Here is a 12207-nt window from a genome sequence, read left to right as displayed (position 1 = left end):
TACTTATAAGGTTTTGAATAATCAGGTCCCATCTTATCTTAGGGACCTCGTAGTACCATATCACCCCAATAGAGCGCTTCGCTCTCAGACTGCAGGCTTACTTGTAGTTCCTAGGGTTTGTAAGAGTAGAATGGGAGGCAGAGCCTTCAGCTTTCAGGCTCCTCTCCTGTGGAACCAGCTCCCAATTCAGATCAGGGAGACAGACACCCTCTCTACTTTTAAGATTAGGCTTAAAACTTTCCTTTTTGCTAAAGCTTATAGTTAGGGCTGGATCAGGTGACCCTGAACCATCCCTTAGTTATGCTGCTATAGACGTAGACTGCTGGGGGGTTCCCATGATGCACTGTTTCTTTCTCTTTTTGCTCTGTATGCACCACTCTGCATTTAATCATTAGTGATTGATCTCTGCTCCCCTCCACAGCATGTCTTTTTCCTGGTTCTCTCCCTCAGCCCCAACCAGTCCCAGCAGAAGACTGCCCCTCCCTGAGCCTGGTTCTGCTGGAGGTTTCTTCCTGTTAAAAGGGAGTTTTTCCTTCCCACTGTAGCCAAGTGCTTGCTCACAGAGGGTCGTTTTGACCGTTGGGGTTTTACATAATTATTGTATGGCCTTGCCTTACAATATAAAGCGCCTTGGGGCAACTGTTTGTTGTGATTTGGCGCTATATAAAAAAATTGATTGATTGATTGATTGATTGATTCAGGTCTGGACTCTGGCTTGACCACTCAAGGACATTCACAGAGTTGTCATGAAGCCACACTTTTAATATCGGCTGTGTGCTTAGGGTCATTGTCTTGTTGAAAGCTGAGCCGTCACCCCAGTCTGAAGACAAAAGCGCTCTGGAGCAGGTTTTCATCCAGGATGTCTCTGTACATTGCTGCATTCATCTTTCCCTCAATCCTGACTAGTCTCCCAGTTCCTGCTGCTGAAAAACATCCCTACAGTGAAGCATGGTGGTGGCAGCATCATGCTGTGGGGATGTTTTTCAGTGGCAGGAACTTGGAGACTTGTTTCCTCCCAATATGACACCCGGCATTCACACCAAAGAGGTCGATCTTTGTCTCATCAGGCCAGAGAATTTTGTGTCGCAACTCCACATTACATGGAGAAATGTGGCAGGAGTGGGATTTGAACTCGGAACCTTCTGCACTGAAACCAAGCGCATTAACCACTTGGTCACCACCCCCTTCATCACTTTAATTAACAACAGAACATTATTTGAAAACTTAAAATACTTGAAAATCAACAAATTGTCAAATGTCCCTTGGCTGTTGAAATATAAAATAATAAAGAATAAAACAGTTTATAATAAAGAACAAAAATAATTATTTCAAATGGCATTGCTTTATCAAAGTGCTGAGTTGCCATAAAACAACATTGAAACATATAAATGTTATAAAATATGTATATGGTGACGAGGTATTTTATTGCTGCAAATGAGCAATTAGCATAACCAGTTAACCATAAAACCTAAATCAAAACTGTAGCCTGACTCATTATATGTGCAACATTCTCTGTATAACTTGTAAACTATGTGGTCATTTCACAATGACACACGTGACTCATCCCACATATACGTATTTCTCTCCCTCCCTCTCTTTCTCTCTCCTTCTCTCTCTCTCCCTCTCTCCTTCTTCTCTCTCTTTCTCTCTCTCCTTCTTTCTCTTTCTCTCTCCCTCTCTTTCTCTTTCTCTCTCCTCCTCTCTCTCTCTCCCTCTCCTCTCTCTTTCTCTTTCTCTCTCCTCTCTCTCTCCCTCTCTCCTTCTCCTCTCTCTTTCTCTCCCTCTCTTTCTCTTTCTCTCCCTCTCTTTCTGTCTCTCCCTCTCTCTTTCTCTCTCTTTCTCTTTCTCTTTCTCTCTCCTTCTCTTTCTCTCTCTCTCTCCCCCTCTCTCCTTCTCCTCTCTTTTTCTCTCCCTCTTTCTCTCTCCTTCTCCTCTCTCACTCACTCACTCACTCACTCACACACACACCGTATTTGAGCAAACTTTGGAAACATGAAGACTTTCAACAGTAAAATAAAGCCTATAAATGAATTTCTGGAGCTATACATCCAGAAGGAGCTCGTTTTATGTGAAGACTTTGACAGAGATTTTTCCGCTGCAGCGTCTGCGGGGGTGGGGGGGCGTCCACTTCTGCACAAACAGCTGGCTGAATTTTTAAAAACGACCTGAGAGCATGGCAGAGTGTGACGGCGCTGTCAGAACACTGATGGCGCGGCGTCGTTGTTCCACTGTCTGGGGAGAACTCGGTGTTATCATGTTTTCCGATTGTCCGCTGCATAGAGTGTGGCAGGAAAAACCAAAGACGCTTTCTCGCGAGGTGCGAGAAGGATTTGAACGTTTTAAAGCAAAAAAAAAAAATATGCCACTTGTCCGGTCGGACAACGATTTAGAGCTATTACTTGTCCGATCACATTTTACACTTGTCCCGGACAATCGGACAGGCGTTAATGTCGACGGTAGGACTTTGACAACATTAATAAAAAACTGTCGGTGCTGTTAATGTTCTTTCTTTTTCTTTTTCTCTCCCTCTCTGCCCCTCACCTTGCTGCTCTGGGAGACGCGCAGACAGCCTGAGCCTCCTGTGCCATGCGAGGTCCGACTTGCAAATGTTGCAGTTAACAAACATCTTTGCGTTGAATGAATGAATGAATGAAAACTGTTTATTTCGAACATTTGATACAACAACAATTACAAGATAGATCAGTAAAGACAACAACAAAAAAGTTCCTACTGTGTACCCAACATGTCCGAAAAGGGGTAGGGTGAAGCATCAGCTTATTTATCCCTACCCCTTCTTCCCCACAACCAGTAATACCCTTTGCCACATATACACATAAATTCCTACACACCTAAACCGATATCAATATATATATATATATACATATATATACACATACACATACATATACACATCAACATACATACACATATACATATATACACATATATATACACAAACATAAATATACACCTACACATACCTACTTACATACAAAATACTATATATTTACAAGCCGAAGCAAAAAACAAAAACACCCTAACCCTCATTACCCTTCCTCCTCCCTATACCCAGAAAAAAACATATTTTTGTACCGCTGTTTGAACTGGTTCATGCTTGGACATTGCTTGAGCCCCACTCCCAATCTGTTCCACATCCTCACCCCACAGACAGAAATACAGAAACCTTTTAATGTTGTTCGTGCCCACTGATGCTTTAAATTAAATTTCCCCCTCAGACTGTAATCCCCTGATCTGTTAAAAAACATATTTTTAATATTTGCTGGAAGTAAATTGTTTATTGCTTTATACACAATTTGTACTGTTTGAAAATGAACCAAGTCTGTGAATTTTAAGAATTTTGGATTGTAAAAATAGTGGATTTGTATGATCTCTATAGCCAGTATTATGAATAATTCTTATAGCTCTTTTCTGCATTACTGATAGTGATTGTGTTGTACCTTTATAAGTATTACCCCATACCTCTGCACAGTACTGTAAATATGGTAAAACCAGTGAGCAGTAAAGAATGCGGAGTGAGTTGTGGTCCAGAAAATGTTTCGCTTTGTTTAGAACTGAAATGCTTCTTGACAGTTTACTTTGTATATGTTTTATATGAGTCTTCCAGTTTATCTTATCATCTATTATCACCCCCAGAAACTTATTTTCATGTACCCTTTCAATATTGACCCCCTCGACTTGTAACTGAACCTGTATGTCTGTATTACAATAGCCAAATAACATGTATTTTGTTTTACTTAAGTTTAATGATAATTTATTTCTGTCAAACCATATTTTCAATTTTCCCATTTCTATACTGATCCTCCTCAGTAACTCCTGCAAATCCCCCCCTGAACAAAAAATGCTTGTGTCATCTGCAAATAATACTAATTTTAATATTTTGGAAACATTGACAATATCATTTATATAAATTAGAAACAGTTTTGGACCCAATACTGACCCCTGTGGGACGCCACAAGCATTGTCCAAGCATGATGACGTATATTCCCCCAACTTCACAAACTGTTTTCTGTTACTTAAGTAGCTTCTCACCCAGTGCAACACCAACCCCCTAATCCCATACTGTTCAAGTTTATTGATTAATATGTCATGATTAATTGTATCAAAAGCCTTTTTAAGGTCTATAAATATTCCAACTGAATGTAATTTGTGGTCTATGGCGTTTGTAATCTCCTCAACTGATTCTATTAATGCAAGTGATGTTGAACTATGTGCTCTGAATCCATATTGACTATCAGTAAGTAATTTATGTTTATTTATGAATTTGTCTAATCTATTATTGAATAACGTTTCTAATAATTTGGAAAATTGTGGAAGCAAAGAAACAGGTCTATAATTTGTGAAGTGGTGTCTATCCCCAGTCTTATACAGCGGCACAACCTTAGCTATTTTCATTTGATTGGGAAATTTACCGGTTTGAAATGATAAGTTACAGATGTATGTTAATGGTTCTACAATCCATTCAATGACCTGTTTTACCACCACCATATCAATTTCATTTAAATCGGTAGATGTTTTATATTTACAATTATTCACAATGTCTATAATTTCATTTCCATCCACTGCTGTGAGGAACATTGAACAGGGATTTCTTTCTATGAGATTATTATCCCAATCCTCAGGTTGGGAATCAGGAATTTTTTCTGCCAATCTTGGTCCAATATTTACAAAAAAATTATTAAAACCGTTGACTACCTCATCCTTATTTTCCTTCTTGACATTATTATCAATGAAATACTGAGGGTAACTCTGTTTTTTATTACCATTTTTGATAATGCTATTTAATATATCCCATATTCCTTTAATATTGTTTTTGTTATTATATAATATGTTACTATAATATTCCTTCCTACATACCCGTATAATATTAGTTAATCTATTTTTGTATTTCTTATATCTATTTTCTGCCTCTTTAGTCTTTAGTTTTATGAATTCTCTATACAGTGTATTTTTCTTATTACATGCATTTCGGAACCCTTTCGTCATCCATGGTCGAGCTTGGATTTTTTGTTTTCTGTAGTCTTGTTTAATTGGACAATTTTTATCATATAATGATGTAAATATTTGTAAAAAAGTTTCATATGCACTATCAACATCACTTTCACTGTATACCTTTTCCCAGTTTTGCTCCTGTAAATCCTTCTTTAGTGTGTTCATGTTTTCCTCTGTCCGCACTCGCCTGTATTTTATTTTCTCCTCTGGCTGATTCCGCCGATGGTTTCTATTATAAACGATGAAAACTGGTAGATGATCACTAATGTCATTGATTAATAATCCACTCACAGTGTTATTCTCAATATCATTGCTGAATATATTATCAATTAAGGTAGCACTATGGGATGTAATTCTGCTTGGCCTGGTGATTTTTGGATATAAACTCATACTGTACATTATACTGATAAATTCATCTGTTATTTTATGCTTATTTGGATTGAGCAGATCAATATTTAAGTCACCACAAATGAACACAGTTTTTTGATTAGTTTTTGAGAACATTTTTCCCATACAGTCAGTGAATGTTTCAATACTAGATCCTGGTGCTCTATATATACAGCTGACTAATACATTTTTGCTTTTTTCTTCACATATTTCAATAGTTATACATTCTAATAAGTTATCAATCACAGTTGTCATATTGTCTACTATTTTATAATCCATGTTCTTATCCACATACACAGCCACTCCTCCTCCACTCTTATTTTTTCTGTTTACACAATTAAATTCATATCCATCCAGTTCAAAATCCATTCCTTTATCTTCATTGATCCATGTTTCTGATATAGCAATTATGTTAAATATTTTTTTAAACTGACTTAAATATTCTTTAATGTTGTTAAAGTTTGCATATAGACTTCTGCTGTTGAAATGGATTATTGATAATTTGTTATCCGTTTTAATGATCCGATTAAACTGTTCATCTGTATAATAGCAACAACTGTCATTGATATTTGAGAAGAAATTATTGTCCGGGTCTATATCGTGCTCCAAGTCCAGTACATTGTGGTCTGTGTATTTAAATGTTCTCAGTTCTACTTTTCCATGATCAGCAATCCTTTGAGTTATATCCTTCTTGTCTCCAGATGTAGATGAATAGGTAGTAGATGAATAGGTTCCTCTGGTCTGTGTCATGGTGTTGTGATGTGTTTGTGTCCTCATACCTTATTGGTCATATTTGTCCAGATCCTCGCTTTAAGAAACACTATTGTTCATATTTGTCCAGCTCCTCGATGTTCCTTATTGCCATGACTTTTGCTTGTTCTGGTGATCCGTTCAGTTTGATGAATATTTTACAGTTTGAAGTCCATGTGTGCTGGATTTTTCCCTGTTTCTTTAAGAAGCGTGCTTTCCTGGCGATGTCGGCATTCCGTTTGGTGAGATGTTCATTGATGAATACGTTTGTCCCTTTCAGTTTTCTTCCTTGTTTTAACAGTGCTGTTTTGTGTTTTCTGTTGATGAATCTCATGATGACGGTTCGTTTATCACCGTCATTTCTCCGGGGCAGAGGGTGGCACGCTTCAATGTTATTTAAATCCATTTCTATACCTTTAGATAGGAGGAAATCAGCAACCTGTTTTTCCACAGAGCTGACCTCCTGTTCACTGGGCTCCCCTCCGCTCTCATCTGTTACCGCCCGTGCGTAGGACCGTGGTTTGATATGAAGACCTGTGATGATGACGTCGTTAATTCTGGTGTACTGCTCCAATTCAGCCACTCTATTTTCCAGCTGCACCAGATGCCGGTCTTTCTCGGCATTCTGGAGCCGTAATGCCTTCACCTCCTCCACCAGATCCATGATTGATTTCTGTTGCTGCTTCACAACAGAAATCTCCTCTGATAAAAAGTCCAGAGATTTTTTAATATCGTCACCTTCCTCCGCTGTCAGAACCTTCTTAGGCCCCATGGTCGGCTTATGAGCAGCTTGTCGATCGCCGATGTTAACAGCCTGCGTTGTTTGTCACCGGGATGGATCTGCACTGCGCTGGTGCCGCGCGGCCTCGGTGTTTCCGCGCTGATGGATCCGCGGTGGCTGCACGAGGCCTCGGGGAAGCGGCACTCGTGACGCAGCGCGCGGCCTCAGTGAATTCACCACGTTGGGCCTCGGACGTTGTTGCTGTCCAGTCGCTGGGCTAAGTTGCCGGTTGAGGTGGTATTCCCACTGTCCGGGTTGGCAAACACCGGCGTGGCAGATGGCAACTACAAACACCACCTCTGAAAACTCAGGTACAAACTTTTTGCAGCTCGCTCTGACGACACGCAGCTCTGACTGACTGTGACTGGTTAACCATTATAGGAAACTTAGGAAACTGAGGGCTCAAAGCCATAACAGTTTTCATATCAATGTGAGACCAGACTTTGTGTCGTTGTTTAACGTAAAGGGCTCCCACACTTTTAAAGTCTTAACTTTCTTTCGTCTACTTGCATCTGCCATATTCTAACTGTGTAGTTCTACGAAACAGCATCTGATCTGTTCTGTGCACTGGTCGCCATCAGAAGCGGCCAGCAGCTTCTGGCGCCATAATCGCTCGACACAACGCATCGATGAGGCATTGTGTTGCCAACGCCTGTTGTAATCGATTTTTATTGATTTTATTGATTCGTTGTTGCAGCCCTACACTTTACCATACAGGCCTGATTGGTGTATTGCTGCAGAGATGATTGTCCTTCTGGAAGGTTCTCCTCTCTCCACAGAGGAATGCTGGAGCTCTGACAGAGTGACCATCGGGTTCTTGGTCACCTCCCTGAGGGCCCCTTCACACTTAACACGATTGAACCCGACGAGTCCACGAAGGAGGAATTGCATGCCATTTGTGAAAAATCAGAGCCGCCTCTAACGCCTCGTACACCTGTCATTACAACCATTTCACTCACACAAGCGGCAGAAACACAGAGAGTGCCCTGTGAGAGCCCATTCGAATCCTCTCGCGGCAGGTGTCGGCCAAATTCCAGGTGACACATGAACATCTAATACTGCTCGCGGAGCACTTAGGAAATGTGTGGCCACGAAATTACCTTTGAGCTGGATGTGAAATTTCTCTAAGTGCCCCCACGACTGTGGCGTTACCAAGTATACATGTGGCGTGCCAGAGTGTCGCCCCCCCACAACATGTGTGCGTGTGTTTAGCATACCCCCCCCCCCCCAAACACGTGGTGTGCGTGTGGTTCGCACTGCACATGTGCGCGGGCCCGGCTCGGCATGTCCTGTGAGCAGGACAAGCCAACAGTGCGACAAATACACCACTTTCAGTCATGTAACGCCGTAACAAACGCCGTTTGGTCAGTTATCACTGCGCTTTTTTCTCTTTTTTAAAAAATACGTTTATCTCCTTGTTGATTTTAGCCATTTTACGCTCCTGTTATAAGACAGTGATTGTAGCACAGTGGTAAAGTTTCCGTCTGGTAATCAGAGCTTTGGTAAATTGCAGGTTTGAATCCCATGAGTGACATTTATTTTTTATTTATCCAGGGTTATTTAACCGCAGGGTTCTGTATTGCGTCCCCTTTTATTTATTATTTATATCAACCCAGTGATATTCAATAATTATACAGCTAGTTTTTATTTTATTTTTCTCCACATCAGTGGCACGATGTGGTGCAACACGTCCCAGCTGCTCGCACTGTGTTCGTGCACATGCACAATGGTTTGTGGTTCCCCATTTCGTGTTTGGTTTGTGGAGTTTCTTCCGACTTTCTGCATCTTTCGTGTTATGTGTAAAAGGGCCCTGACTAAGGCCCTTCTCCCCCAATCACTCAGTTTAGACAGGCGTCCAGTTCTAGGAAGAGTCCTGGTGGATCCAAACTTCCTCCATTTACGACTGATGGAGTTCACTGTGCTCATTGGGACCTTCAAAGCAGGAGAAATGTTTCTGTACCCTTCCCCAGATTTGGGCCTCGAGACAATCCTGTCTCACAGGTCTACAGACAATTCCTTTGACTTCATGCTTGGTTTGTGGTCTGACATGCACTGTCAGCTGTGGGACCTTATATGTAGACAGGTGTGTGTCTTTCCAGATCATGTCCAATCAACTGAATTTACCCCAGGTGGACTCTAATTAAGCTGTAGAAACATCTCAAGGATGATCAGCGGAAACAGGATCCACCTGAGCTCAATTCTGAGATTCATGGCAGAGTCTGTGAATACCTATGTACATGTGTTTTTTTTTTGTGTTTTTTTTTTAATAAATTTGCAAAAATCTGAAAAAAAAAAACTTTTTTCACATTGTCATTATGGGGGTTGGCATTGTGTGTAGAATTTTGAGGAAAAAGATGAATTTCATCCATCCTGTATGCTGTCCATCCATACTGTGTGTGTGTGTGTGTGTGTGTGTGTGTGTGTGTGTGTGTGTGTGTGTGTGTGTGTGTGTGTGTGTGTGTGTGTGTGTGTATACACACACACACAGTTCAGTGATGTTTTTTTAACCACTGACAAGCAAACACTGTGGTGCACTTTCAAACATCAAACTGTACAGTGCTGCTACAGTATCCTTCTGTCAAGCTGATGTGTTGCCAACTTATTAGCATTTCCTCTTCCTCCCCTGCCTGCAGATCGAGAGATGTGGTTCTTTCAGAGATGTTGTGGGTGTGGGCCACAGCTACACTGTGGTGGGTCGGCCGTCCTTGGTCCACAATGGAGATATGGGCGGGCACAGATCCAGGACGGCTGATGCCTGCTTCCTCAAACAGGAGAAGAGGGAAGTGGAGAACGGGATCCCTCGAGACCCTTCGTCTGACCGAGTAGTAGACAGCTGCCATAGTCAGAGCCTGAGCCCATCCCTGGAGAACGGATTGCTACCCAGCCGGGAAGAGCGGGACTCAGAGAAAGAAAAAGACGATGGCCTGACGACGCCACGCAAGAAGCGAGGCAGACGGAAACTGGAGCGCCCAACAAAATGTGAGTCCTGGCAAGTTAATTCAGCTTTGCTATCATTTGACCTGCCCTCTGTGGCACCAGCAGCAAAGGTTCCGTGCACGTGACAAGTACAAGATGTAACGAGGTGTAAATAAATGACAAACACACAGAGCACAGTGCTGCCAGAATTAGTAACAGTCACGGTTGTCAGCACTGGGCAGTAAATCACAGATGAGCTTATGCTCATTTTTACAACTACCTTTGGTTATATCAAGTGCTATATGTTTTTGATCATCTCAGTGTGTTTATATATGGTATTTGATTGTGCATCGTGCACCTTTCACCAAGATTAAAGTTGCAATGGGGAACTTACCTGCTCTGAAGTAATGCAGAAGTGTGGAAGGTGTTTTCCTCTGTGAATGCGAAAAAGAAAGTTTTTTCATGTCCTAAAACTTCATTGCACTTTCATTTATAATCATTTTGGGTTTTAAAAAGATGACAACATGCAAGTACAGGTTTTTGAAAATGTTATAGAGTTTAGTTATATTGTATTTTTTGAAATAACGAAAATAATCCACATAATTGCTAGAATGTAATTGCAATGACATTATTATGTAAAAGAATCCACATATAAATGCACTTATTTGTGTTTGGAGCCACCCACAGTGTACATAGTGTGCTGAGAGCATGTGCATGCTATTAATCAGGGCCGTGTCACTGGAGGGAAATGACGCTCACGGGTAAAATTTTGTCCGCGATAGATCATAACCATATCACTTAGCCACACCCCCATCTCCGCCTTCAGCGCTGTCTGTCTCCTCCCTGTCTTGAAATCAGCTGCGTGTGTCTCACTCGTCTCCCTGCTGTAGAGACACCGACTGTGACCTTGATGATGAGAGCAGTAAATAAAGCCAGGGGAGGAGCCACTTGTCTCCTGGCAACGAGCCTCTTTTGGGAGCTGGCATGTCTGTGTTGTGTCCACCTGCCTGTTGGAGGCCCTGTCAGGTGGATGGCATTGTGCCCAGAACACTTTGCAGACTGAGTCTGCACTCTGTATTCACCTGATCTGTGCTTCGAGGATCTCCACGGTTCTGCCCACGGTGGGCAGCACTGGGTGGTACTGCCCACCGCTCAACCTGTGCACCCAGTACCTATTAAGCCCGCCCATAAGCATGTTACAGGGCTGCAGAGTGCATGTGGGACCATTTACTTGAGAGCATGCAAGCTAAGCTTTCACCTGGGTGCATTCGTTTGGGTGCATGATGAACAGCTGGTTTTGTTGGTAGCTGCTGTCGGCCATTACAAAAAGGAGGAGCTGTGCGCTCACAGAGTGGAGCAGATGCTCTGTTGTTTTCTGATCCATTCCTGCTCCACTCAAAGTAGCCTAGGGCTCCATGCACGTCAGGTCAAGTGCAGGAAAAGTCACAGATATCATTCAGATCTGTGAGTGTGCACTGTGTCTCCACGCTGTGGGGCAGGAGCCTGTGATTAGCGAATTTTGTGATGGCTCGGACGAGGAGTCTGTTCTCAGCAGCACCTCATGAAGGAAAACAGTAGAGCTGCCACAAACGACTATTTTCATAGGCGACTAGTCAACAGTTATTTTTGTGATTACTTGACTAGTCGGATCATACGTAAATTGCAGCTTATCGCATTTTATCGATATTGATACCATTATCGATTCCACTTATCAATCCAGTTCCTCCGGTTCTGTGCTAGGACCAATTTTATTCACTTTATACATGCTTCCCTTAGGCAGTATTATTAGACGGCATTGCTTAAATTTTCATTGTTACACAGATGATACCAAGCTTTATCTATCCATGAAGCCAGAGGACACACACCAATTAGCTAAACTGCAGGATTGTCTTACAGACATAAAGACATGGATGACCTCTAATTTCCTGCTTTTAAACTCAGATAAAACTGAAGTTATTGTACTTGGCCCCACTAATCTTAGAAACATGGTGTCTAACCAGATCCTTACTCTGGATGGCATTACCCTGACCTCTAGTAATACTGTGAGAAATCTTGGAGTCATTTTTGATCAGGATATGTCCTTCAGTGCGCATATTAAACAAATATGTAGGACTGCTTTTTTGCATTTGGGCAATATCTCTAAAATTAGAAAGGTCTTGTCTCAGAGTGATGCTGAAAAACTAATTCATGCATTTATTTCCTCTAGGCTGGACTATTGTAATTCATTATTATCAGGTTGTCCTAAAAGTTCCCTGAAAAGCCTTCAGTTAATTCAAAATGCTGCAGCTAGAGTACTGATGGGGACTAGAAGGAGAGAGCATATCTCACCCATATTGGCCTCTCTTTATTGGCTTCCTGTTAAT

At 41.6% G+C, this 12207-nt stretch overlaps 1 protein-coding gene across 7 annotated transcripts in view; it reads left to right on the top strand.

The window, feature by feature from the left end:
- LOC117532046 (DNA (cytosine-5)-methyltransferase 3A-like) overlaps positions 1-12207 on the top strand; it is a 113926-nt gene that overhangs the window by 34039 nt on the left and 67680 nt on the right. For all 7 annotated transcript variants that reach the window (XM_034195279.1, XM_034195277.1, XM_034195276.1 and 4 more), the window contains exon 4: positions 9562-9907. In XM_034195279.1, coding sequence (XP_034051170.1) covers positions 9562-9907 — 346 coding nt within the window. The remainder of the gene's footprint in view (positions 1-9561; positions 9908-12207) is intronic.

This window comes from Thalassophryne amazonica, chromosome 19 (genome assembly GCF_902500255.1).
Source record: "Thalassophryne amazonica chromosome 19, fThaAma1.1, whole genome shotgun sequence".
NCBI classification, from domain to species: Eukaryota; Metazoa; Chordata; class Actinopteri; order Batrachoidiformes; family Batrachoididae; genus Thalassophryne; species Thalassophryne amazonica.
The sequence above is the reverse complement of the archived record's forward strand: the minus strand, read 5'-3'. Positions and strand labels throughout refer to the sequence as shown.